The 27,928-nt window shown below is 46.5% G+C and overlaps 2 protein-coding genes across 2 annotated transcripts in view; one reads left to right on the top strand and one right to left on the bottom strand.

Moving 5' to 3' along the window:
- Positions 1 to 6,276, top strand: part of VKORC1L1 (vitamin K epoxide reductase complex subunit 1L1) — a 68,177-nt gene extending 61,901 nt beyond the window's left edge. Inside the window, exon 3 of the mRNA XM_087815629.1 lies at positions 2,471 to 6,276. Coding sequence (XP_087671755.1) covers positions 2,471 to 2,697 — 227 coding nt within the window. The 3' untranslated portion in view covers positions 2,698 to 6,276. The remainder of the gene's footprint in view (positions 1 to 2,470) is intronic.
- Positions 6,277 to 9,283: 3,007 nt separating this feature from the next.
- GUSB (glucuronidase beta) lies at positions 9,284 to 22,370 on the bottom strand. Its single transcript, XM_087815628.1, has 12 exons — positions 22,161 to 22,370; positions 20,405 to 20,590; positions 19,945 to 20,126; positions 19,676 to 19,818; positions 19,067 to 19,254; positions 18,549 to 18,689; positions 18,142 to 18,320; positions 17,918 to 18,064; positions 15,771 to 15,855; positions 13,597 to 13,773; positions 11,134 to 11,269; positions 9,284 to 9,695 (listed from the first exon to the last, which is right to left on the bottom strand). The coding sequence occupies exons 1-12, from the start codon at positions 22,368 to 22,370 to the stop codon at positions 9,526 to 9,528; spliced, it is 1,944 nt and encodes a 647-aa protein (XP_087671754.1). The 3' UTR covers positions 9,284 to 9,525.
- Positions 22,371 to 27,928: the final 5,558 nt, after the last annotated feature.

Genomic DNA, 27,928 nt, shown 5'->3' with positions numbered 1-27,928 from the left:
AGCTAGAGGTGGAACAAACTTTTATTTATACTATTTAATATTATGTATAGATATTTTAAATCATATATATTTTTTCTATTCATATTTTATGCATTTTTAATGTCATTGTCTTTACCATTGGAGTTACATTTGACTTCATCCACAGTTTCCAGAGCACATCATTTTCACTTCCTTCTAAGTTGTTTGAGATACAGCATTTTTAATTTAAGTTTTTTGTAGGTAATTCACATGGTTCAAAAGTTAAAAGAAATAAAATAAAATACTACACAGTGAAAAGTCTGTCCCACCATTGTTCCCCTCTGCCTCTCACCCGACTGGTAGCTTCTTGTTGCTGTTTGTTATAGTTTCTTTAGGCATATACAAAAAAATTAAATATATAATCTTAATTTTCTTCCTCTTTTCTAAAAAGGCACAAGCTATACACACTGCTTTACATACTTTTTGTTTTGTTTGACTGACATTGTGGTGACCTTTCCATAATAGTATATTAAATGTCTTCATTCTTTTTTATAGCTGCAAGAATATTCCATTGCTTGATTGTACAATCATCTGTTCAGAGTTATAGCACATTTTAAACTCCACTGGAAGTTTTATCCCAAGCCACTAGTTACATTACATTAGGACAAGTTTGGTACAATAGTACTTAACTAATAGCTAATGTTTATGAAACATTCTAAGTGTTTATACCTATTAGCCTTTTGAATCTGCACAATAGTATTAAGACGTAGTCATGGTTATTATCCCAATTTTACAGTTAAGGAAAAGATTGGCACAGAGAAAGTAAATAATTTGTCCATATCATTTTGAAACTAACTTTCTTAGGTTAAAAGTAAGGGGGCAGAATAATTTTTGAAGTTTTAGATGTTTAGCATCAGCGAGGTCACCAAATATTTTTTAGTAAAGAGCAAGATAGAAAATAATTGAGGTTTTGCTGTCACAACTACTCAGCTCAGCCATTCTAGTGTGGAAGCAGCAACAGGCATTACATAGATCAGTGAGTGTAGCTGGGTTCCAGTAAGTTCACTCACAAAATCAGGTGGCTGGTCAGGTTTGCTAGTCCCTGGCATAAATAATTCAACAGCATGTTAGTCTTAAAGAGCCTTCCTTTTTTTTTTAAACCCTCACCCAAGGATATGTTGATCGATTTTAGAGAGAAGTAGGGGGTGGGAGACATGGATTGGTTGCCTCCCATATACTCCCCAACTGGAATCGAACCCACAACCTTTTTGGTATACGTGATGATGCTCCAACCAACTGAACTACCCAGAGCCGCCTTTTTTTTTTTAGCCATTTTTTAAAATATGGTTTTTTAAAAAATTGATTTTAGAGAGAGAGAAACATCGATCTGCTGCCTCCTGCACGCACCCCAACCAGGGATCAAGCCTGCAACCTGGGCGTGTGCCCTGACCAGGAATTGAATTGGCGACCTTTCAGTGCACAGGATGACGCTCAGCCAGCTGAGCCACACCAGCCAAGTCTTGAAGAGCTTTCACAAAGCATCATACTTTAGTACTGACTGGTGCCATGGGCAAGTCAGGCCCCAGCGGCTAGGCTGCGTTCCAAAGGCCATTCCTCCTTAACAGGCAGCGTGGATTTTAGCTCCTTAACTAACCTCTTCAAACCTACTACCATCTATTCTCATTTTTTCTTTCCTGTTTCTATTAGTCTTACCCATTTGTTGGGTAAGAGGGTAGTTTAATATGCTGAGCTGTCTCCTTGAAAATAAATGTACATGTTTTCAATACTGTTGGTTACAGGAAATTAAAAACAATACATGTAAAGATGTCAGATAGCATCAAGAGTCCAGGCAAGTTTTTGTCATGAGGGCCACAGCCGCCTTTCTTGATCTGGTTTGATCCACATGTGGTCACCTGGCCAAACGTGGTTTCCTTATCCTCCAGGATGAGCCCTTTCTGCATGTTTGTTTTTTGGGGGGGCTTTTTCCTTCTTCAGCAGCATGTTGGTATAATCATTTCCCATTATGGATTTTTTGACAAATTTGGTCTAAACATGGGAAAGTAAGTTTTATATCTCACGTGGGGAGTCTGTAGTGAAATGGTCAGGGAAAATGTGTCCTGTTTGGAAGAAAAGTTGTGGTCCTAAAGTTCCTTTTATTTTTTAAGAAAGGTGGGGCTGTCAGTTTTACAAATCAGCTTCATTGCATGTGATTGCAAGATTACACATTTTCTTTGTGTGCCTTGACTAAGGCTAGTTTATGAAATAAGTAACATGTCAACTAAAATACTGACAAGTCAAAAACATTGCAGCTATAAAACTGGTGTCCGGTATGCAAAGTCAACCGGCATAATCTTAACAAAATAGGCTGTTAGTTTTTGTTCTCAAATTTCAGTGTTTTGCAATAAGATCAGTATTTCCGACACTAGCATATCACAAAAGGTTACCTTTTAACTCAGGAACTTTTTCTCCAGTGTCAAGGTCTGATTGAGCCAAGTGTCTCTTTCTCTTGCAGGCATGACAGCAAGTGCAGTTGCAGCTTTAATCCTCATGACATCCTCCATCGTGTCTGTAGTAGGGTCTTTGTACCTGGCCTACATTCTGTACTTTGTGCTGAAGGAATTTTGCATCATCTGTGTCATCACATATGTGCTGAACTTCATACTTCTTATCATCAACTACAAACGACTAGTTTACTTGAATGAGGCGTGGAAACGGCAACTGCAGCCCAAGCAGGACTGACAGCCTGACAAACTCTTAACTGACAGTCCGAAGTCCCTTTTTCCATTAAGTTAATTTTGCAGCATTTTTTTTTTATTCTTCACAACAGACACTTTCCCTGAGAATCTTAAACTGATTTTTTAAAATCTTGTAAATTAGAAGGGTATTTTCTGTGTCAATCTTCATTTTAAATATGGATACAAAAAAAAAGCATACATCGAGCCAATCAAAGACAAGCTTTAACTTTACTTTGAAGATGTTTCTGAAATAATAAAATGTAGCCCTCAGTTGTAAAGTGAGCAACCATTGCAAGTAATTCTCCAATGTGTATAAATTCAATTTCAGGTATAACAAATGTGATCATGACATGAAAATATTTTAGAATAGATACTGTATTAAGTATTGCCATGTTTACAATATGTAATATGTTTTTAGCCGATGGATTTAAACCTATAGATTCAACTAGAATTCATTTCTGTGATATTTGTAAATAAAGGTAGAAATATTGGATCCATTCCTGCAGAACTTACTGTACAGTTTAGTTGAAGTGTAGCAATGAAGAATTGTCAGCTCAACACTGAAGAAAAAGTGGAAATAGTTAAGTGCATACAGAGCATCTTGTGAAAAGTACTGACAGCTGTGGGTCCAGTATTGACAGCAAAAATAATAGGGTAGTCGGTTCCCTTTCATCTCCTCCCTCTGCAAGGAAGAAACTCTTTGGACATCCAAGTCAAACTTGTGTGTAATCACAAAACTGGATCAGTTCTACCTTACAGAGTGAGTCATGTGACCAAACCGTCAAGTCCAAGGCCTTCAGGACACTAAAGATGAGAAAATGGGTACATTTCTTTGGAGAAAAGCTGGAAATATTAATATGGAATTTTAAGGTAAAGTCTCTTACAACATTTAAGTTTTTGTTCGGATATTTTTCCTTAACATTGGTGCCAGTCAACCAAACAGTATTATGAATTTGAAATAACCAGTATAAACCCAGTTGCTCCAGAGTAGGATTGCTCTTGAGTAGCTCTGTGTGTTTCCTCCGTTTCTTTCTGCACTAGCTAATCGGATTCTAATTTAATTGTTTTAGAGTCAAATATTGGATTTGTAAACTTTAGAGCACACTGCTCAGTTTGCTTAATTGGGAGGACTACAGGTAGAAATACCTGAAAGTGAAATACAGTAATGTTGTCAGTACTCTAATAACCACACAAATGCAGAAGTTTAAAAAGTGACTTGAATAAACCCAAATAAAATTGTGACAGTATGTTTCTATGGTTAACACCTTATATCAAAATGTTAAAAGTGCCTTCTGTCTTAAATCTCAAACCAAATATTTTGTGTGTTGAACTTGGGCAGAAGTGTCCTTCCTTTCTTAGCATGAAGTAGGTAACTTGCATTCTATTTAAAGGTTCTGTATGATCATTTTATTAGTTAAATTGAGAAGTAGTAGCAGTATTGCTTCCAACTTGATTAATCACTATGTTAAAAATAGACCGTAATTTAAGTGCTTTATTTGCCTTTTTGAAAGGAAAGGACAGGCTCTGCTCTGTAAACCGTATGTGTAGAGTCAGCAACTGTTTCCAACTTACTGTCATAATTGATGCAATGTATTCTTCTGGTCCAAGGCAGGTGTAAAGTCTGAATTGTAATGAACTATGAGTGAGTTTAAACCAGTTTTGTTAAAAGAGAGCTTAATTCAGATTTCATCCAGGCTGATGTTTCCCATGAATGTGAATATTTCAATGCCTGTTTTATTATGTATGTATTGTTCTTATTTCTGTAGTTAAAGAACTCTAGAAAGCATCAGTTAGATGTCTCGTTTTATGGAGAAACAAGTCCTAATGTTGAAGTGAACTGTACAATGAGGTCCCGTAGCAGTGCTTCCAGTTCCACCGAGCCGTTGACTGGTTCTCTTCTCTAAGCTACAGTGGAAATGGCTTAACGGTTAAGATTTCTGTGGTATACATAACACTGGTTGTGCTAAATAAGTTCCTCATGTCCCAATTTAAAAGTTTTTTTTTTTTTTTTATCATATTTTGTACCAATCAGCAGAGTATAGTTAAAGCTTGTCTTGATGTTGCCCTCTTGGAAATATTTGTCTTCAACTCAAAGAGAAAATGTGAAAATGTTCATCCAGACCCTTCAAGTTTTTCCTTTGTTTTCCTAAGCCTGGGGGAAAACACCACTCTTTCAGTTATATTAAAAAATTGCCACATTCCTATGACCCCGAATTAATAACGTTTTTCTCACTGAGCGATGACCATGTGCTGTCTGAACTAACAGCATTGTAATGCCGGTATCAGTAAGCAACAGAACTTACGGTGTTTGGTGTTTGTGCCCTGGAAGGGTTTCGGCTCCCCTCCACATCCTCTACAGCACCCCAGAAAAGGAGGAAAACACCATGTTGTAAAATTTGAGTAGTAGTATGACTAGTTTAGACAATATTTAAACATTGCAAAATTACTAGCTACCAACATTGAAGAGCAGATTAGGGAAAAAATTGAATTTGTTTTTGCCAGTAATTCCATGCTGCTTGTTTTTTGAAATGATTCGTAACAAATGAAGCCTCTTATTAACTTGATAGTCACATCATTTGAAGAAATAAGTTGTGGTTACATGATAAATCCTAGGGAGTCTAGGTGGTTTGGAGAACTTCATTTGGTTTTTTGTTGCAGCTAGTTGCTGTCAGTGAGGGTAAACTTGTGAAATAACTCAGGTTTAACTAGCTGTGTGCCAGGAATTACTTTTACTTGATGTATGTAGCCTCTCCTTAACTTTTAAAGAGGCAAAAGCATTGACTATTTTCATTCAAAGAGACAAAGATCTTTTGGTACAAGAGATCTTTGGACCTACTAGGTAGGATAGAGGACCAAGACTACAGTGAAATGAAAATGATTTGTTGGCGTTAGTTTGCTTTTATTTCATTTATATTTACTTTAAAGACTGTCAGCAAAAGTGCAGTTACCTTCAGCAATTACTTAGTAACTTAGATTGGTACCACTGCTTGATACCAGGCACTGCCGACAGATCTTGAAAATCAGTGGCATCAGTGTTAAATAGATGCCAACAAGAAACCCACTACCTTTTTTGGTAACCTGTTTGGGAAGGAGCACCTAATGTGCAGCCTTGTCCTCATGTGTTTTCCCCCAACATGCAAACACTGGTAAAACATCTCTCTATTCAAACATGTTAGGCAGCACTTATGATTCTTCACTTATGAGAACTACCCTTCGATAAAACAAAAGGGGTGTGTGGGGGGGAGTCCAGGCCACTTAAACATTTTTGACAAATTAACCCAGAAGAGGTGAAATGTTTTGTTATAAAACTGTATTACGCATGGCCTAAGTATGAGGTATATGATCTGTAGAGTATGTTCCATCAAAAATATTTATTACTAGTGCTTTAAACTCCAGAGTAAGCATTCATTTAAACTGGGGTTCACTGGGCAGACTTCCCCTTTAATATAGATAGGAATATTCTTTATCAGAGATTAGGACACAGTTTTGCTAACTGGTAAAAACAAATGTAAATATGTAAGAATGTTTATTTGTTGCACATAACTTTTTTGGTATAAAATAAATGTAGATGTTACCTGTGGAAGCTCTGCTGCCATCATTCTTGTACCGCAGTGTCACATTCAAAAAGGAAGCTGAAACAAAGCCACTCTTAGAAACCATTCTGGAAGTACCCCCATGTGGAGCCTCATGTCTACGGGTGTACTGAGTTGATTCTTTTTCTCTTAAATCATATGTAACGTACAAAAGACACAAGCAGAACTCTTAGAGATTCTGGTTCCTGGAGTTTCTGTAAGTTTATGGGGTATGTGGTTATCAAGAATTAATGAAAAAAGTGTTGCTTACAGTTCTGTAAGCACAAAGAATGTATTCATCAGCTGTTTTCCCACTGCTTTAGCTCACCCTGAATACTCCATTTTTAGTTTTCTACAAAAGTAACATCTGCAAGAAAGATGCACCCATTTGAAATATAATTCAGCCGTGTTTTATTGAATAGAACGAATTGTTCTGTGCTAGAACCTCAGGACTTAAGAAATGGGTGTCATAGATACATCGTTTGTGTTGATCACTGGAATGTTCTTTGCAAGGATACAGGCCCTTTTACATAAAGGGCAGCATGGGAAGTATAGTCTGAAACCATCTTTTCAGAATTTAGCCGTTTCCTCTTCCTTGAGTTGGACATTCATTTCAGAAAACAGATAATAAAGGGTGACTAAAAGTCTGCAAGTCAGATGAGCCTTAAAACTCTGCTTAGAAGTGATGGTGATAAGGCATCAAAAGTGGGACGCCTGGACCAGGGGAGACAAAAATACTTCGATCCAAGAACTGAAGTGTAGCAGGAGTTTACCTAAGTGTCATTGTCTACCTGCAGGAAAACCCAAAAAGCAGCATACCGTCTGTAATTTGGAGGCATCTCCAGTGAAAATCATGTTCTCCCGCGTGTCATTAGAAAGTGGACAGTAAACAATAAACAGTCTTAAACTCTGAAAGTAGAACACTAGGGCTGAATTTGCAGTGAATGGCAGTGTTGAAGGGCAAACGTAAAAGGGCAATGGTCTGTTTTGGCTTTTAGAAAACAAAAGGCTAAAAGACTTGAAGATCTAATTCATTATTTTGCCTTCATCTTTGTTAAAGAATAAAATCCCTGATAGGTGGGCAGCAAATACCAGGTTTGCTGTTTTATGCCTTTGGTACAAAAGGGTGGGACACCGAGCTAAGAAGGTGTTCATTTACTAAACATTTCCTACCCACAAGGCACTGTGCTGGGTACTGGTACCCCACCATAAGCAGGTGGGTATTTATTCCATTTGTTATCAGGGGTTTGGTACAAAGCTGTTTTATGTGAGTTAGCCTCTTGCCCCTCTCTGAATAGTCCGGAGGGAGGTCACCCCTGAAATCCCAGAGCCATAATTCTCTGACCAGGGTATTATACTTGGGGGGAAGACAGACGCAGATCAAAGAATTAGCCACCTCTCCCATGTTTTTCAGAGGTGAGTCCAAAACACTATGACAGTTTGGAGGACTGTGGGTCTTCAAAAAAAAGAATCAATCTCTAGTAGCACTGAAGTTGTACTAAATGTTAAGTTGAATGGATTGTTCTATTTTAAAAAATACAGAGGTTATTAACTCATTATCAGAATTGACTATTTTTTAAATTTTAAGTCTTAACACACTTTTTAAAATCTGTAATACGTTATATAGAATTATATACTCCTTAGCTGTGATTCCCAGGTACTGTTTAGTGGAAAACTCTGAAAGTTAAATCTGTTTTAAGTTATACAAGAAAATGTACGGACTTTTGTTTGGGTCCTTTTCTTTGTGGCTGAGAGGAAACAAAATGTCCAATAAAGCTATAAACGCCTCTGCTCTAAGATTTAAAAAAAGAAAAAGAAATGGGCCTTACCCCCAGTTTGTAAAACATTTAAGTATATCTGTTATGTTTAATATTTTTTTAATGTTTGTCAACTAAAGAGTTTTATATATTATTCCTTGACCTTAAACCAGAACATAAAACTTGATTCCTTCAACGAACTTAAATTCAGTTGGAAAAAAAAAATGTTACCCCTAGAATTCCTAATTTGTTATTTGAACTGACTACGCTTGCATTTCTTAAAAATGGTCTAAAGATGGCACTAAAATGAGGTCAAATTACCTTGACTGTTCCTGTCATAGAGCTTGGGAAGGGAGTGAAAGGGGGGGTGTTCACACGTGAAGTCAACTACAAGGGAAGTGAATCCAGTTCTGTATGAAGAACTGTATTGGTGTACGGTCCTCCATTTGATTAGACACCAATAAGGAGTATTTTTCCAAAGCATTCAGCTTTAAACCAGGACAGATGAATACTGAAATTTTAGGAGTAATGTACCTTACTTGCCTTAAAGGAGCCGATGAAGAAGAGAGACAATTCTGTAAGGAAAGACCACCATCTGAGAGCTGGGAGTACAGATGACCCTCGAACAACGCGGGGCTTAGGGGGCCAACCTCATGTAGCATGAATCCACATGTAACTACAGTAGCCCTCTCTGCACACTCAGTCCCAACTGCGGGGCTGAGCCTTGGGCAACGCGGTTTGAACTGCATGGTCAGTATAAAGTGGACCCACGCAGTTCAAACCCATGTTCAAGGGCCCACTGTACTTGTCCACAGGCCCAGCCTGTTCAGAGGTCTCCCACGAATCAGTGGGATCAATGATGAGGTCAATGGGCTTTTAGGCCCATCTCCACTTCTGTGAGGACTAGACTATGACTGAGGATGACAATGTCCTGGAAGAACTGGTAACCTCTGATCTCCCTTCCAATTCAGACTGAACTCAACTGTGGATACTAGGACATGGACGTTGTTCCTGCATGATAATCACTTTCTGTGAATTGTTGGGACTTCAGCTCATCTGCGGAGTTTTACAGCCGTTGTCTTTTACTGGCCTGGTTTGGTACAGGCACAGGGTGGCCCTAAGGCAGCAGGGCTATTCCTGTGAGGCACAGCCTGGAACCAGCAGCTCTGAACACGGTGTGCGTGGTGAAGCCAACGCTCTCGCAAGTCCATACCCAGTGAAGGCTATGCGGACAACTTGACACAAAAATTATTTCAGATGCTTTTCGGAAGTACAAATCATCAATTTATGGAATGGTAGCTTCTAAGCCAATTCTTAGTTCACAGACTACAAAAGCCTTTATTTTCACTTCTAATGTTCCCTTCTAGCAAATGACTACAAAATCCAGACCGGAAACTTTCCACACACAGTCCAGGAGGCACTTTCTCTGCCGGCTGTAGACGTTGGCCCTCACCTGGGAAGGAGGCGCTGACAGCTGGTATCAGTCAAGAGGTAGTTCTTGCTTTACAAAGTCAACAGGGTCTTCCTCATGTACCGTGACTTCACAGCTGACAGGTGGTACGCAGTTTCGTTGGCAATTTTCCAGTATCTCTCTCGCAAAAGGAACGCTGCACCTTTAGGTTGTCTCTGGCGAGTGAAGACCCCCTTTCTATTCCCCATTGCTCTCCATGGTGCTAAAAAACAAGGCAAAAGATGACTTCTGATGGGCCAAGCTGGAGCACAGCTGGACTTTAAGTAAAATACCCTCTTGTAGTTTAGGGCTGTTCGGTCTGACATGGCCGCTTAATAGGTCAAAGATTTAACTACTACTGCTCCCCAAAACACCTCAGCATTCTGGTGTTAATTTTTCACCTGTTATGGAAAACTATCCAAAATTGTTTATCTTTTACTTGCAAACTAAGGTCTAAAACATTAGGGTACCCAGCTGCCTGGTAAGTGGAGGGGGCTGAGATGAAAAGTTACCCTTAGAAAGATGACTCTCCTAGTGGTAGCTAGAGTCCTGACCAGCCAAAGGTGCCTAGGTAGGATCTACTATAGATGTCAAAGTTGTCCCAGTGGCCTTCCAGCTGGGTCCCCACTCCTGGTGGGTGGTCTGCCAGAGCTTGAAGCTGGAAAGGGAGCAGAGGTGGCGACAGCCTGTGCTCTCAGCACAACCTCTCTCCAGGCCTCGTGAAACCACCGCTTCCATGAAACCAAAAGTAGGTCTTTCCCACCAAGAAGTTCAAGACAACAGTAATTTCTTCCATGGTAAGCAAATGCCAGGCACTGTACCAAGCACTCCATCAAATGGAATCCCTACATCAACCTGCAGAGGTGGTGGGCACTATCCCCTTTACAGGTATATGAAAGTTAGGTCACTTGTCCAAGGTCACAAAGCTAACTTCTCACTACACAAAGCAGGTGCACCTCTTCAGGAAACTACACTGCCATCCACAGTATTTCCAGAAGCCAAGCAGAGTAAAGGCTCATGTTCTCATTCTTTCTTCTGTTTACCTCTTTCCATTTCTAATTTTTAATTAAACTTTAACCTTCCAAAGACCTGTTTTTCCCCATAAGTAATGTAGTGTAATTCCCACTACTACCAAATCCTTCCCCACGCCCCAAATTGCCATCCTGAGTTTATGGTATATCAAGAAACTAGTGATCTGGAGTAGCCCCATGTATCCCCACTTGAGAAAAGAGCACAGACAGTATTCTCTTGGAAGACATCTGAACACTGCCACATTCAAAATGCTCTGACCATTCCCTGTATTCAGGGAAACTACAATCCAGATTGAAATTTGTGCCCTACTCTGGAATAATGACTATATCCCAAAATGCCCACTTTTTCCTCATACTGTTATGAAACAGACAAGTTAGCCATGTGCCTCAAGATAGTAGGATCTCCCATTTGCTTTTTTTTTAATCATAAAATGACCGGAGAAGCAGGTAAGCGATTACTGCTTGCTAAATGCAACTGACTGTTCCTAGGAAATACTCTATGTAGCCTACATGGATTACATCAGCTTCCCCCTCTTGTTTCCAGTGTTCTTACCACCAAATGTCCTGAACTGAAAGGCCAACCTGAAAAAATCAGAAACGGTACATTCCATAAACCAAACTGCCACTTACACTGGTCAGTCATAAAATCGGCAAAATTCCAGATGAGCTCTCCAACCACATATTCCTTGCGTTTTTGATCCAGAACCACATGATACTGCTCTAGCACACTTTTCTGGTACTCCTCACTGAACATCATAGGTGGGTCCTGGGATTCAAGGCAAAGAGAATTTAAGAGTCAGAACTGGCAGAATTATAAATGTCAGATAAAAATAAAGATCCATGTGATGATGACTGAAATATCTGTCCTCAGGGTGGGCTGCAGGGACTGCAGGACTTGCTGGTGCTGGTATAGAGACAGCCAGGGTATGACATAGCCCAGAGTCAAAAAAGGAGGTTTTTTTAAAAACCTTAATGAGTAACCACTTTCTTTATAAACATAATCTGATACTTGCTTTACCTTTTCCATCTCTCTTCACCAGCTGAACTACGCTGGAAGTAAAAATGTCTTTGAATAATAAATTTAAAGCTCAAGTCTTCAGTAGCTGCCACTGTATAATTTGAAAACTAGTGTGACTCAGATTTAACTCACTTCAGATTCATCTCTGTCTGGTCTGGGTAGTAGCTCCTGTTTAGCACATTTATCCACTCAACAAATAATCATTTAGTATCTGCTTACAGGGCAGGCATTAGAGATAAAGTGATAACCAAGAAAGGTAAGTGGCCCTGCCCTCACAGGCTTTTGTAAGTGTAAGGAGGGTGAGTGGGGAGGGTGCAAGGCGGGAGCTGGGGATGTTTGGCTGAAGGAGCTAATTGGGACAGGCCACAGAAAGCTTCCTAAGGCCTGCAACACACAACAAAAGCAGAAGGCAACATCTATGGACTCATCCAATATTGGTGAAGAGCTCCTGTGTGTCCTGTACTAAGATATAAGATCTTTTAAATGTTCTTGGGGGCCCTGGCTGGTTTTGTTCAGTGGTTAGAATGTCAGCCTGTGGACCAAAGGGTCCCAAGTTTGATTCCCAGTCAAGGGCATGCACCTGGGTTGTAGTTTCGATCCCAGGCCCAGGTCGGGTGGGTGTGGAAGGCAACCAATTGATTCTCTCTCTCCGCCCCTCTCCCTCCCTTCCACTTTCTCTAAATGGAAAAATTATCCTCCGGTGAGGATTAAAAATAAATAAATGTTCTCGGGTCTGAGTTTTCATCTCTTGGGAATCTGGAGGGGCTCAAATCTTAGATGCTGAAAGATGCAGGAGTCCAGTCAATTGTGAGAGAACAAAACCCTTTGCCTTTCTTTTCCAATGAGAAGGACTGAAATGCTATGTAAGATGCACTGAAAATAAAACTGTACAATTGAGGCATATTTTGTTCTAGTTCCAAAGTTGAATCTGAAGGCAGGGCAAAACGTAGATTTTCTTGCTTTCATAGAAATGATCCTGCATTGTCTATACTATCACACATGGCTATTTAAATTTAAACCTCAATTAAACCAAATCAGCTCAGTCACACTAGTCACTTTTCAAGTCCTCAAAGGCCACATGTGGCTAGTGGCTACCCTTTTAGACAGTGCAGATATAAAACATTTCCATCGCTGCAAAGGTTCTAGCAGACAGCTGAACCTAGACTCTAAGAATTTCTTAGAAATTCAGAGTTGGCACCTTTTCAAAGAGGGAGACTAAATGTGCACAGACACTGTCTTCATAAGCTAGTTCCCTCCTTACCAGATTGTAGAAGTGGTACTCTGTGTAAGCAAGATGAATTTAAGGGAGTGGACAGAATAATACAGTTTATACGGGTAGCTCTTCCACATACCAAGAATCAGCGTATTAATTAAGAAATGTGTGCCAACAAAGCCCAGTAGCTGTGATGGCGAGCATGGGGTGGCTGTGGTTCAAGAATCCACATGAAAAATGTCCCCACAAGACAAAGCAGCATATCTTTGGTAAGGGAATGGACAAAACAATGAGAAAAAGCTAGTGATTACAATGTGCTCCGAGATTCCATTCATTCCCTTAACAAATACTGTTTAGCACCCACTGTGTGCTGACCACTGCTGAGTGCTTGGGAAGCAACGGGAAATAGGAATCAGTCTACCTCCTGGAGCCCAGTCTGGTCAAGGAGAGAGAAAAAGAAAGGATGACTGTGCAGTGAGAAATAGCAAGACGGCGGCCAAGCAGAGGGACGCCTCCTCTGGCTGGGAAGGTGGGATAAACCTCACCAGAGAGGGAACATCTAAGCTGAGGCCTGAACACAGAATAAGAATGCACTGGTTGGCAACTGTGGTGCTAACAAGGGCATTCCAGGCAGAAGGAGGCCAATCGGCTTTAAAGAGGCTGACTCTGAGGACCAAGCAAGTTAGGGGAGGCCTGAGTGGCAGGCAGCCGGGAGTACAGAGGGGCAGGCTGGGTGGGTCTGGAGGGAGATCATCAGGACAGGTAAGGGATGGGGAATGAGGCACATTTCTAACCTGGGGCAATGAGTGACATTACGGCCCAAGAAAGTAGAAAAACGAACAGGATGTTCTGCACTACTTACACGGTGAAACCCGGCAATGGCGTCAGCTCCATACTCGCTCTGAATAACTGGCTTCTGATAGGTCCTATACCAGTTCTCAAACTGGGTGGCCAGCTGCAGCTGAATCACCTCCAGGTGCCCGAAGTCATGATACCAGGAGTAGTAGCTATTCACACAGATGACATCCACATACGGTGCCTAGGACAAGAGCGTTAAAGCTCGTTCATGAGCCAGAAGATTGTGTAACAGTGTTAGGACTCAGACTCGGGGCTCTTCTGGAAGAGCAGGTGAAGAGGGGACACAGAAAATGATTTAGATGCTCATGTGTATAGGAAATATAGTCAAGAAGCCACCTGAGTGCAGCAAGTCTACATTCCTGGACTGATGCTCCTGACCTGGTCGCGACACTGGCAAGGGCTGAGGCAGAGCAGGCGCCCAGGGAGCTGGCCTCAGTGGAAGCCCGGGGCCTGTCCTGCCTGGATTCTCTCCCACTCTAGCTAGTGCTCCTGTTACTGATCCTCTCTCATCTGGCCTTGGAGAAATGTTCCCAACTGAGGGACAGATGCAGCTTTTCTCCTCACAAAGAATCTCGATTCCCCATAGTTCCTAAGCTAGTGCTGTGGGCCCTGAAGCGGCTGGAAAATTCCCTCCTAGCAGGGTAGCCAAGAGGACGGGGCGGGACTGCCTCAAGTCTAAACAGTGCAGAGCTCAGGACTCAGCAGCAAAGACCAGGCAGCCAAAGGCTAGTCTCTAAAGTCACCTGAGCCCATGCTCGCCCCCACAGCCTGCGCTAGGACTACGTGGCCTGTCTTTCCCAAGTGACTGTAGCCTCTTTCCAAACGGTGGTGGTGGGGAAATGCAGACAGGAAGAGGAAGCTGGGGCAGGGACCTCTGGGTGGACACATACACATGGATCACACACTGGCCAGATGAGTCTGACAGCCTTCTGGGGCCAGGCACAGGCATCCCTGTCCACATAAGTGACTAGAATGGGAGATGCCGCTTGGGCTCTGAGAGCACGAGGAGCTGCCTATGCCCTGGTGGTGTTTCACGAGTCTCTAGGCTTCTCTAAAGGGGGCAGTCTCGACAGATGGCAAGGGAGCACCAGGGCCCAGAGCTACAAGCCTTTTCCATTCATGTTAAAATGAGTGTTCACAATTTATATTTGTATTGAGTGTTTTCTCACCCATTCTTTTCTTAGATAATTTCTTTCTGCAGCACTTCCCACCTAAGTACTAGCCTTCAGCTCTCCAGAGGAGCATTTTCTTTGTGCCCATGTTTTTCAGCTTCGGTGCAGCTGAACACATGGCTCATGAGGGCTGCTGTACCCGGGCACAGTGAAGGAGGCCATCGGTCCAGCTAGCTGTGGGAGCCTGCCCTTTGATTCTCAGTCTGGATCTAGTTGGCGGTTCCCAAAGCTGGCTGATGACTGGAGTCATTGAAGAGCTTTTTACAACTCAGATTCCCACCCTCGACTGACTAAATCAGAATCAATATCCAGACATCTTAGTGGTTCTAACCATCAGCCAGGTTTGAGAAACAATGGACAATGACGACTTTAGGCTCCCTTAAACCTTTGCTACTTTATGAGCACAATAAACTGAGGTGCAGCCTAGCTGGCATGGCTCAGCCGTTGAGCATCAACCTGTGATCCAAGAAATCGAGGTTTGATTCCTGGTCAGGGCACATGCCTGGGTTGCAGCTCGATCCCCAGCAGGGGGCGTGCAGGAGGCAGCCGATCCACGACTCGACTCTCATCATTGATGTTTCTATCTCTCTCTCCCTCTCCCTTCCTCCCTCTGAAATCAATAAAGACATATTTAAAACAAAACAAACTGAGGTGCATAAAAGTAAACTGAGGCACCTAGAACCTGAACTGAGAACATATTAAATCTCCCTGTGCCCAGCCTCCTTGGACTTAGGAAGTCACACTGTCTGGTGAACAAGTGGGTAGTTATCTTTGACCTAAAGCCCAAGTACAGAAATGCTGGACTAGCAGCTCAGGGTTCTTCTGCTCCTGCCAGCCAAGGAGCTCCCCTCCTGCTGCTGAGGCTCCTGCTCTTCAGGGTATTCCCCTAATGAGCCGGGCCCCGTGTCAGGAGGCCTGTACCATACATGGTGTTTAATGGAGCATCAAGGCAGGACTAGAGAACAGGGCAGAGAAAACGAGAGGTTTGGGGAACCCCCAGACTCACCCCCAGGTCTGCTTCATAGTTGGAGTTGGTCACAAAGGTCACAGGCCGGGTGGGGTCCAAGGTTTTGGTGTGTGCAATCAGCATCCTGTTTGCGGAGGGCAGAAGACAGGGCTGCTGTCAGGCCAGGAAGGGCTACCAACCACCTCTCATACCCTCCTTCCCACCTTCCCCCCCCAAACCCACTGCTTTCCTCCTACCTCTAAGCAATCATGTTCCTCTAGTCTGAGATCATGTTCCCTGACATCATTCCTTCTCTCTCCCCAAATCCTATCCCCCTTCCCTGAAGAGGGAACCTCACAAGGAAAGCAGGCACACAGAGCTGGGTCCTTGGGGCTGGGCACTGCCAAAAACTTGGTTCTGAATCTCTGAAAAAGCTCTTGACAACAGAAATGGATGGAGTGTGGATTAGGATGGATGTTAATTTAACAAATAATTAGGGAGTGGGGCTGGGAGGTAGGGTGTGTGCTGTGTGCGGGGCACTTGCTAGAGACTTCAACAGCTACACCATAGCTTCATGGAGGAGGGGGAGCAGAGACACTGGCAGATGTTAGAAATTGCAACTATAAATAGTAGCAGGAGAGAGGGTTCTAAGAGACAATAACAGGGCACATAATTGACAGTGGAGTCAGTGTCAGCCTATCTGAAGAAATGGCATTAATACTGAACCACATTAACTGAGGAGGGGTGGCAAGAAGAGGCTTTGCAACAGAGGAACCTGTTAGAGGTCTCCTGGGACAGGTCACCAGCAATCACTGTTTAAACCTATTTTTCTCTCCTCTCTCCTCACCACTAGTTTTCTTTACAGCTGCTTCCCATAATTGCTCTTTTCATTTGAAGGCTGTGGTTTCCACAGGCCAAAACAAGAACCCTTACCCCCAAGTCTCAAACCCACTCTCTGAAGTGGCCTGTTTGTCACCTGGGAAGCTTCAAAGCCTAACTGAGCCCAGGCAGCTCTATCCACGTCCTGCCCCGTCCTGGCTGCTCCAAAAATCATGCATCTCCCTCCTTCCACCTCTCAAAAAAGCCTGAACTTCAGGCACCCGTTCCCAAGCCTACATAAACTCCTTTCACCCTCACAACAAAAATTCTGTCCACCAGCCCTGGCTCAACACACCCCTGTGCCCCACGCACTCTGGGGCTGCGTGTTCAGAGCTGTGGGTCATCTTGCCCAGGTGGGTCACTCCCCAGAGCCTCCTACAGACGTGGCTCAGCTCAGAGCACTAGTGAAACTGGCATGCACCCTGCCTCAGGAGTGTTTGGATGGCCTCTTGCAGAGCTTGAACTGCAGGCCAAGTTACAACAGGCAGGACTGTAAGAAAAAGAAGGAACCAAGGAACATCCCAGGGGGCCAGACACTCTCACTGCAGAAACACTGCCCCCAAGTGGTGTTTCTTCCCATTGCAGTGAGGGGGGGCAAGGAGGGAGGACCTACTGGAACCATGAACTTTAGATGGTCTGGTCCTGTCCAATAATGTAACTTTAGAATAGTTAGAATAAACATGTCGCTGAAAAATCTGTTCATAATTATGTGGGCAGATAAGCTGGTTTTATGAAGCCTAACTTCCACTTTACAGATGAACCCAAAGCATCACAAAGTGGGTTTTTTGAAGTTTTAAATTTCTCAGAAATGAAGATACCATTAAAAGTGAGGGAAGATTATACTTGGTTTTGTTTGGAACTTTACCTAGAGTGTTCACCATTTTGGAAATGTGTGGCACTGAAGGACCTGCTTGTGCTGTCGGCTTTTGGAGCTATGCTTTCAGGGGATTCCACACGTAGGTGTAGGCATCAGACCTCTTCACTGGGTCTTCTAGGGAGTCAGGCCCATGCAGTCATGTATTATTTTATAAATGACTCTCCTTTATATCACAGGTTAGATTACCTCTGGATTTCATTTCAGGTGTGAAAAGAGGACACTGAGTCTCACTGGGTTGAAATTACAACTGAGATGGGTAGGGATCTGGTCCCCTGAACTGACCAGGTCTGGATATACTCAAGTCTGGGCTGGGAGCTGGATGCTGGTTCTCGAATAGCACACACCCACCTCAGGGAGACCTCAGCTCTCCAATGGCCACCAGCCAAGGCTGAGCCAGGCCGAAGGTAGGGTCTCTTCCCTGACCCAGGCCAGGGCAGAAGGAGGCACTCACTTGAAGTAGTAACCTGCAGGTTTTAGGAAGGAAGTGGGCTCATTGGCCACAGACCACATCACGACGGCCGGGTGATTCTTGTCCCTGCGCACCAGCTCCTCCATCACCTTCAGGTGGTGCTCCAGAGACTGGTTGTTGTAGCTCTCGCTATGGGGAGGGGAGAAAAGGGAGTGTCATTACCTGCCAAGGTGTCAGGCTGAGTAGCATGGGCAGTGGGCACTCACCTCTGCGTAATGCCCACGCCAGGGCTCTCATCGATGACCACAATCCCATATTGGTCACAGAGCTGCATCACCTCTTCAGCATAGGGGTAGTGGCTGGTACGGAAGGCGTTGGCACCAAGCCAGAGAAGTAAGTTGAAGTCCTTCATCAGCAGTGCCCAGTCAAAGCCCTTCCCTCGGATCTAGGGGACAGCAGAGTAGAGTGACCCCCAACCCCTGTCCCTGTCCAAGATGCACTTCCTTTTAGAGTTGGACCCATCAGCCCTTTATCCAGCCAAGCACAGGCCCCATCAAGCAGCAGTTTTGAGCTGTTAGCTTAACAGCTCTGAGTTGCCTTCAACCACTTCTGGTGCATAGGGAACGTAAAGATGAGAAACAGCCCCCACAGGGACCCAGGAGCCCCAACTCACGTCTGCATCCTCATGTTTGTTGACCCCGTGGAAATAGAAAGGTTTCTCATTAATGAGGAACTGGTTCTTTGTGACAGCCACAGTGCGAATCCCCACGGGGAGAGTGTAGAAGTCAGACAAGGGCCCAGCTGTCAGCCTCACCTATGAAAGCCAAGCACTGGCATGAGGCATCCTCAATGGCCTGAGCCCCACACAGCTGCCCATCAGTAGGAAGGCCCGTTGTAAACCACAGTGGCCCACCTCTAGGACACAAGCAGAAAGACTGAGACATCACAGGCTTCTGCCATTAGCAAGGAGGAACTCTTCCCCCCACCTTGCACCTAGGACCTGCTCTTCAAATCTGGGCTGCCCCACCAAGGGCTGAAAAACTTAAGCTGTGAACACTTCAGTCCAATTGACTAGGAAGTTCAGAGGACCATGCCTGCCTGCCCACCTGTCCTCCACCCCTGCTAAAGTCAGGTAGGGCTACTGGAAGGGGGCAAAAGGCCTCTCATAGCCCCAGTCTTAACCACCATTACCTCCAATGAGTACAGGTAGGCAGGATGCTCATGCATCAGGTACGGCCACCAGAGGTGGGCATCGGGCACACGCAGTGGGCCCTGGGCCCCAGACCCCTGGGCCACAACTTTGCCTTCCTCATCCAGAAGATATACTTCCAGCTCAAAGTGTTCACCACCCTGGACAGAAATCTCGTAATACACCATCCCTGTGAGAGACAAGAGAGATCAGAGAAGAGAGGAGGAAGGACATGGCCTGGGTTATACAGATAAGAGGATCTGACGCCACCACTCTAAGGAGTCCCTTTAGGCCCTGAGACTCCAACCAACAATTATTTGTTGAGCTTGATCTGCAGTGAGGAGAGATTGAGTGAGACCAGCACAGTAGGGAAGGGACATGGGACCCCCATTTCTCATTGGGCCTATTTCCTCATAAAATGAGGTCAGAGCAGGTGGGTATTTTGGAAACCCTCCCCAGCTTACACAGGCTGCATTTTAGCTTCTTAGGTAAACGGGAACCTGTGAAGATTAAGAGATGCTGGAAGAGCCTTTCTCCTGGGGCATCTTTCCAAACAGAAAACAGAGCCACTTTGGGTTTGGCCAAGGGCAGATCCTGCCAGAAGCCCTTACCAGTGCCTTGGTCCACGCTGGTAGTGACAGTGATGTCATCAATGTAAGTGGTGGGCGTGGTATAGAGGACCACTGGCCGGTGCAGTCCCGCATAGTTGAAGAAGTCAAAGTTTGTGTTCTGGACAAAGTAACCACTGGGGTACCTAGAGTGGGAGGAAAATGGCCAACTGGGATCTTGCCCTGAGGCCTTCAACCTCACCTCTGCCAAGGCTACCCTGTCCCTAGTGGGAAGACCACTGGGCAGGGTGGGGGAGCAGGGAGCTGCTCACTTGGAGGTATCCGTCTTGTAGAGGATGTTCCCTGGCGGCAGGGTGTGGGGGGTGAGTGTGTTGTTGATGGCGATGGTAATGCGGCAGGACGACATGGGCCCACTCTGGACCAGCTTGCTGATGTCAGCCTCGAATGGAAGATGGCCCCCCTCATGCTCTGTCACATGGACCCCATTCACCCACTGCAGACACAGGAAAATATGAGGAAGGGGCTCTGCCTCTCAGGTAGTCCCTCACACAGAGGTGCCCTGCCAGCTTCTACTTGCCTCACCAGCCCGAGGGGAGGAATGGAGCTCCAGTAGAAATTCGGCAACCCTCCCCAGTGTGGGGCATGAGTGTTTCCCCCCATCCACCCCAGGAGGCAGGCTGTCAGGTGACAGCTGGGAACCAGACACCCCCAGGAAGCCCCATGAGTGCTCAGCAGCTGCACCTGCCCACTTGCCCTGCTGGCTGCACTGACCACAATGGCATAGTAGTGGGCGCTGCCAATCCTCAGCACCACTCTTATGCTCAGGTCCTGGATCCATCGCCGGGGCAGGGTCACCTCCCGTTCATACCACACCCAGCCAACAAAGCTACGCAGCTGCCCATCCTGTCCTATGTCGTTGAAGCTGGAGGGAACAGGCATGTCCAGGGTGGGACCCGTCTGGGGAAAGAAGGGCCAGGATCAGGTCCAGACCACCTGAGAATCTAAAAGCAGGGCCCGGGCAGCCTCCTTCCTCAGAGGCCAGGTCCCCCAGCAACTCTGCCTGCAGGAAGAAGGCTTCTCCAGACCCTGGAATTCTAGGCCACCCCACTGTTATTCTTTGCCAGCAACTGAACAATGGTTTTTATGGAGCTTATTTAATTCTCACAACTCCTTGCCAGGCCACAGTTCAATTCCTGGTCAGGGCACATGCCCGGGTTGGGGGCTCCATCCCCAGTCGGGGGTGTGCGGCAGGTAGCCGATCAATGACTCTCATCATTGATGTTTCTCTCTCTCTCTCTCTCTCTCTCTGCTTTCCTCTCTGAAATCAATAAAGATATAAAAAAAAAAAATTCTCACAACTCCATGAAGTAGACATCAGTCACTCACTGGATAGTGTACAGTGAACACCTACACTACTGTTCTACATGCTAGGAATACAACAGTGAATAGGTCTCTGCTGTCAGGTGGTCAGCTCTATGAAGAGTGTCCACAGGGGCAGGGGACTACCTCAGGAGTAAGGGAAGGCCTTTTAGGGCCCGGGCCCACGGGATACTGCCTCAGGAAAGCCTGGCAGAACTGGCTGAACCTGAGCCTGCAGGGAATCCCTTAAACGCCTCAGGTGGCAGGCAAGGCAGGAGTGAGGCAGAGAGCTCAGTGAACCTGGGAGCAGCCTGGCTTTCCTAAAGACATCTTGTATGTGGGACTTGGGACCTCCAAGGTGCGGACTTCCTCTGTCCTTCACAGCTGCAGTCCCAGGGTCCCGCACAAGCCCCGGCACACAGTAGGTACATAATAAATATTGGCTGAATGGATGGATAACTTGGGGATGAGGCGTCGACCGCCAGGATGGTTTATATGTCTAAGGACTGGTGGAGCCAGAAGTTCTTTCTCAAGGCAACCAGCACCAAGATCTCCCCTGAAAGAAGTGAGCCCAGGACCACAACTCAGGCTGCGTGAACCGCAAAGGGTCGGCAGAGCCCAGGCCCTGACTGAGAGAAAGATGATCGACTAACTGACCACCGCAGGAGGAAGGCTGGCCATGCGCCGCAGACCACTTCCTTTTCTCCTCCCCCGCTGAGGGCTGGGCAGCAACCACCAAAAAAAGAGGATCTGGGAAAGGCGAGCGGCCCAGGGGCGCACAGCCCTGCGCCAGCCCCGCGCCCCGACGTCTCCGCGAACCTGGAACCGCGGCGCCTGCGGCCGGCGCAGAGCTGGTCCCAAGATGCCCAACGCCTGCCCTCCTCCCGCGGCCCCCGCCCGGCCCGGGCCGCACCCCGCTCCCCAGGACCCTTCCCCGCCCGCGGAGAGTGGGCGGCCGCCGCACTGACGCTCGCCCCCGGGCCCGCCCTCCGCCCTCCGCCTTTATCCTCCTTCCGCGCTCGCAGACCCCCCCCAGCCCCTTCAACCCCCCACCCCGACGCCTCCAAGCCCGTTACCTTTACCCCCCCCCCCGGCCCGCAGCTCCCAGGGCTCGGCTCCCAGCGCCCCCCGCCCGGCTTCTGGGAACTTCCCTGCCCAGGCCCCGCACCTCCCGCAGCGGCGTCCGGTACCACTGCTCCTCGAAGCCCTGGCGCCGGTTCTCGGAGAAGTCGGCGCGGAATTTCCAGAGCCCGTCGAGCTCCTTGCACTCCCGCGACACGCTCTCCCTGGGGTACAGCATCCCCCCCTCCAGCGCCAGCCCACACCCCCAGAGGAGCGGGCCGAGCACGGCCCAGGTTCCCGCCAGCCGCCCGGCCATGGTTTCCACGAGGGCCGGCCGCTGGCCGCTGAAGTAGCGGCCGCGGGGCCGGAGCGAGGGCGGGGCAGGGCGGGCGAGGGCGGGGCAGGGCGGGCGGGGGCGGGGCCTGCGGCCTCCCGCGAGATTTTGGGTTAAGGCGACGCCGGGCCGGGAGGAGACGCGGGAGGTGGGACCCCGCGGAGGGCTCGCCCCATCCGCCCGAGGGCTGCGGTGGGGTGAAGCCCGCGGGGACCCCGAGCCTCCCACGCGGAAGCGGGGGGTCCCGGCTCCGCGCCAGCCCCGCCCGCCCGCCGGGGCGCCCCCCGCTCCCGGCCTGCCCCCCTGCGCCGCCCCTGGCGGCGGGTCCGAGGCCGCAGGCCGCAGCGAGACCCCGGAAAATGGCCAGGTTTTCCCCAACTCCCACCTCGACCCGTTTCTTCCAAGAGGCCGGCCTGAGACCCCTTCGCTTGCTTTTGCCTGCGGGACGCCCCGTGAGCCCAGGCGGCGCCTCTCTGCTGCCTGGTGGGTCCCTCCCGCCGGGACGCGGGCCCGGGAACTAGGCCCGAGCCTGGACCCTGGGCCCCAACGCCCGACCCTGGGGGCCGGAAATGCGAGGGGAGGGGGTTTATGGCCCCAGGAACCTAGCCTGGATACAGTTGTCCCTAAAGTTCCCAGGTTTATTAAATTATTTTTCACTTTTGCTCTAATTTGATGCTCACCTAAGCAAGTTTCTGAGAGTGGACCTTAATACTGGAAATGGGATCCCCAGGACAGTAAAAATAAAATACATTCTAGGAACTGCCAAGGTCGAAGGGCCTTCCCCCAACTGCTTACAATATAAAAATAGGAGAAAGTAGGATGCAGCATGATCTCCACACAAATACAGATGTGAGGAACTATCGGTTATTATTGAAATGATAGAGATGATTTCCATTTTGTTTTTCATACTTTAATGATTTCTTAAAATCTATGACGAACATGCATCATATCATCATCATTATTATTTTGAGAATACATTTATTAAAGCAGGGACAGTGAAACAAGGAAGGGCTTGGGACAGAAGAAGCAACAGGAGAGCGCAGGCAGGGCTGCTTTGGCTCTCTAGAAAGAGTACAGGAAAGAAATGAACCTGGGTGGGGCTGCTTTGGCTCATTGAGAAATAAGTCAGTGAAAGAAGTGAGCCAAAGTGGGGCTGCTGTCAGCCCACTGGAAAGTCAGAGAAAAGGAGGCCCTGGGGAGAGGGCTGGGGGTTAGCCCTGGGTGAGCTGCCCCTACCCATTGCTCCCCTGGTTGCAAGCCTCTGGGGTGCCTTAGAGCTTAGGAGATGTACGCCTGTGGGGGAAGAAGAGGGGCAAGGGAAAGGCGAAGGCATGCTCCCAGGAGGGAGCGCGTACCTGAACATGCATTATTTTTATAATCAAACCAATAAGTTTTTAAAAACAGCAAACAGGCAAAATATATAAATCAATAAATGTCTGTCTGTCCCTGTAAGTTAATAAATTGATTTTTCGCTTACCCACAAGCCTGTATATATTTAGTTTATACAAGCTGATTTTCCGCTGAGGAAAGAGTGAAGAAGTAAAATGGAATCACTATAGTAAGCTGCTAAAAATTACTAAAATTAAGCAGGCTGAGGCATGAGGAAATTATTCTATTCTTGTTTTAACTAGCTTGGAAACTTAAACTTTTGAACTTTCCAGTCCTGTCAATAATGCCTGGATGTACATCACACCTCCAGGTAACTCTCTGATTACCCCCTGGACTAAGGAAAGAATGTTCACATATCCAGACCACCTGATACCCAGGATCCTGACCACCAGCCATGTAGAATATTCCCATCTCAAACCAATCCAGAGGCTAAGATTGCAGGACTGATTCTTCTCGAGAATGTACTTTTTATTATAAGAACTCTATAAGCTTTTCTTTCTTCTTCAAAATGCTCTGGATATTGCCTCGTTGTGTTTCCACCTTGCAAACCCTAAACCCTTTCTTAAATTTTTGTCATTTATTTCAAGCCAAAGCCTCCAAACTCTTTTTGAGTTTGTTCAACACTATTATCTAATGAGGAGGAGGAGAATAGAGAACTGATAAAATAGTTTTCAAACTTATGAACCTGAAAACCAGACCCAGGTGGGTAAATCCCAGCAACCAGTTTCCTTCCCCACCTGTTTGCAGCTTTGAACAAATATATGTGTCTGAAGATGTAAATATGGGAGTTGTCAGCATGGAGAGTGGATGAAAGAATGAAGGCAGGTAGAGAACAGATGAAAAGGTAACTGACAAAGGGGTTCTTGCCCCTCCTCAAGATAGAAATCAAGAGAGGCGGTTTAGCCCTAGCTGGTTTGGCTCAGTGGTTAGAGCGTTGGCCTACAGACTGGAGGGTCCCAGGTTCGATTCCGGCCAAGGGCATGTACCTCCATCGCAGGTTCATCCTGGTCGAGTGCAGGCAACCAATCGATATATTTAATCTCTCCCCCTCTCTCTTCCGTTCCACTCTCTCTGAAAAGCAATGGAAAAAATATCCTCGGGTGGAGATTGAAACAATAATAATAAATAAAATAAAATCAAGAGAGGAAGTTTACTAAGGATAAAGTGGAGAGAAAGGAGAAAGAGAGGGAGCTTGATGCATCAAGGCAACACACGCTAATGAAGAATATGGCTCCGGGAACTGCTGCCAGGGTCTGGCTAACGCAGGGCTGGGTCCTTCATGCAGGTCCAGAGCGGAGCTCCTTGCTTTCCAGTTTCACTAGCAGGTGCAGAGTGGAGCTCTTTGGGGAGTGCCTGAAGAGAAACTTTACACATATCTAGGAGAGGCTTAAAAAATAACTGAGATCCCTGGCTGGTGTGACGCAGTGGTTAGAGCGTCAGCCGTGCACTGAAGGGTCTCTGGTTTGATTCCCGGTCAAGGTCAAGTACCTGAGTTGCAGGTTCCATCCCCAGCCCCAGTCAGGGTGAGTACAAGAGACAAGCAATCAATGTGTTTCTCTCACATCAATGTTTCTCTCTCTCTCCCCCTCCTCTCCCTTCCTACCTCCCTTCCACTCTCTAAAAATCAATGGAGCCCAGCCGGTGTTGCTCAGAGGTTGAGCATCGACCTATGATCCAGGTGATTTGCTTTGAATCCCAATCAGGGCACGTGCACGGGACTCGGGCTTGATCCCCAGTAGGGGACCTGCAGGAGGCAGCCGATCAATGACTCATAATTGATGTTTCTCTCTCTCTCTCTCCCTCTCTCTCCCTCTCTCTGAAATCAATAAAGACATATTTAAAGAGAAAAATCAATGGAAAAAATATCCTTGCATGAGGATTAGCTAAATAAATAAATAAATAAATAAATAAATAACCGAAGAGCATTTCCATCTGTTTAAGAGAGGCTCAGACTGTCTCAAAAAAATGATCTCTAAGACACCCCAACATTATGAGTACTGGAGATGAAGAGGAGGAATGAGCAGGTCCTCATCTCCTCGAGGACAATCCAGACTCCTAGCAGGCGTGGTTGTCGTGATCTGACCTGTCCCTGGCCTCCACGTCCCTGCCTGCCTCTGCGCTTTCCCCTCTGCCTGGAAGCCCTTCCTCCTTGCCCGGTTAACTCTTCTCCATCACCCTCACTCTTCAATACTCAGTTCAGACATCTTTATCGTCATGGTCCTTGGCCTCCAGGTCACTCCCTCCCCCCCACACACACACTGAATTCACTGAGGAATTTGGCCCCTGGCTCAGGCCCCGTCTCCATCCCACTTCGTGTCCCTGGAGCGTCCTTCCCATACTGAGTCTCAGTTCTGTGCCCTCCCTGACGTTAGCCCTTTCCCTTCCCATGGTTGCTCGTTTACTGGCCCACGCCGTAGACTCTTTCTTTTCTGAAACCCCACCATGTCTGAGATTTCTCCCAGCCTACAGTCTCCTATCTTCACCACCCCCGTTTACCCTAAACTTGCGCGTTAACGTCCTCTCCGTGGGGCTGCAGCACAGCACGGTCCAGTGAGTGCAGTGAGGGCGGCACTGCTAACGCCCAGACGACACACCTCGACTACAGCTCTCCTTTACCTGGGTGCAATTTTTGCAAAAAATAAGTCAACTTGCTCCTTTATTAGACTGAAGCTGCACTTCTTCTACCCTACCCTCCTTATTTTTTTCTGAGTAGAGCTCCCCTCTCCCGGTTTTTCAGCCTGGAAGCCATTCTCCCACCCCTGCTCCGCGTCTCCCCGGGGCCGCCCACCACTCCACGGCTTTGCTTCTAGCGCGTCTCCACCCTGCTTCCCCTTTTCTCTTCCACACTTGCTGCCAGTGCGCATCTCACCCTGGGGGAATCTTTTCCTCCCCAGGCCCCGAACTTGACCTGAGAATGAGACCAGCTTCCTCTTTGTTGCTCCCAAATACAGATGCACAAACTCTTTCTATTCTAAGGACTCGCCTACCAGTAACCTCTGCAGGAGAAAGGGGTAGATTAATCCTAAAGCTAAAAGTTTAAGCTTTAGAGCCCCTCGCTGGCCAGAGCTCCTAAGGCCCTAGGAGGGGAGCCAGCAAATGTTCATATGGTGTCGTGAACTCCTCTGGCACCCTATGGCCCATATCCTCAGCAGCCTCTAATTTCAGCCAGAGCTGAATTCCCTGGAAGTTCAATTACCAATTCCCTCACCCCCTGCTAACAGCATCCCATCCCAAGCAGATTCTAAACTGCTAAATTCTGCTTCTTCAGTAGAGTTGAGAAGTGGAGGTGAAATGGGTATTAATAACCCAGAGACACCTCATCCAAAGGGACACAGGAACCATCGGAATGGCAACCCTGGGAAGACACATACAGTCAAGGTGTGACCTTGATAATACACTTCAGTATTGGCTTTTCCTTCTTCTCTGTCTTACTCTTCCTGCTACCATACTCCTGGGATAACTTCCCAACTAAATGCCTCTGTCTAATAGGTCTTTGTCTTAGGCTCTGTGTTCGAGAGAAGCCAACTAGAAGTGTCTCTAGAAAGCCACCCCACAGGATGAGATTCTGGAACTAGACAACCTTTCCGGTCATTTGGCAACAAGGACCCGATTGTCGCATTAGTAACTAGAGGGTGATAGCTCCTGGGGGGCTGTATCATTGTAATCACTAAGACTATTACCTGTTGTGAATTGAGATAAGATACAAGTGGAAGGGGAAACACTAGGTCATGCAATAGAAGTTGAATGAAATGTGATTAAAGATAATTATAAGGATTGTGGAGTTAACTTCTTTTGCTAAGTGTCCAGAGAACCTTGAAGAAAAAGAACGACAGGCCCCATTTAGCCACCTAACATATAGGGCATGGGGTGAAAGCCAGAAACTTCTTTGGAACTGTGGTGGGGTTGTTTTGCCTCTTTGTTTTTTTAAACCAGAACATTTATTGTAGGACTACTCACTGAAATCCTTCAGATGAACTGGGTGCTGCAGCCAGCACCCAGGTGTTGGTCCTATGCAGAGCCATACCTGAATCTGCGGTGTGTAATTTTCAGGTGCCTCATTTGACCAGTCCCGGTGGTATTTCGTCACTTAGCATTGGCACTGCAGTTACACTTTGTCTTCTGCTTGGCAGGGTAGCCTCATTTGCACAGGC

Source organism: Miniopterus natalensis, chromosome 3 (assembly GCF_054644295.1).
Source record: "Miniopterus natalensis isolate mMinNat1 chromosome 3, mMinNat1.hap1, whole genome shotgun sequence".
Lineage (NCBI taxonomy): Eukaryota > Metazoa > Chordata > Mammalia > Chiroptera > Miniopteridae > Miniopterus > Miniopterus natalensis.
The sequence above is the reverse complement of the archived record's forward strand: the minus strand, read 5'-3'. Positions and strand labels throughout refer to the sequence as shown.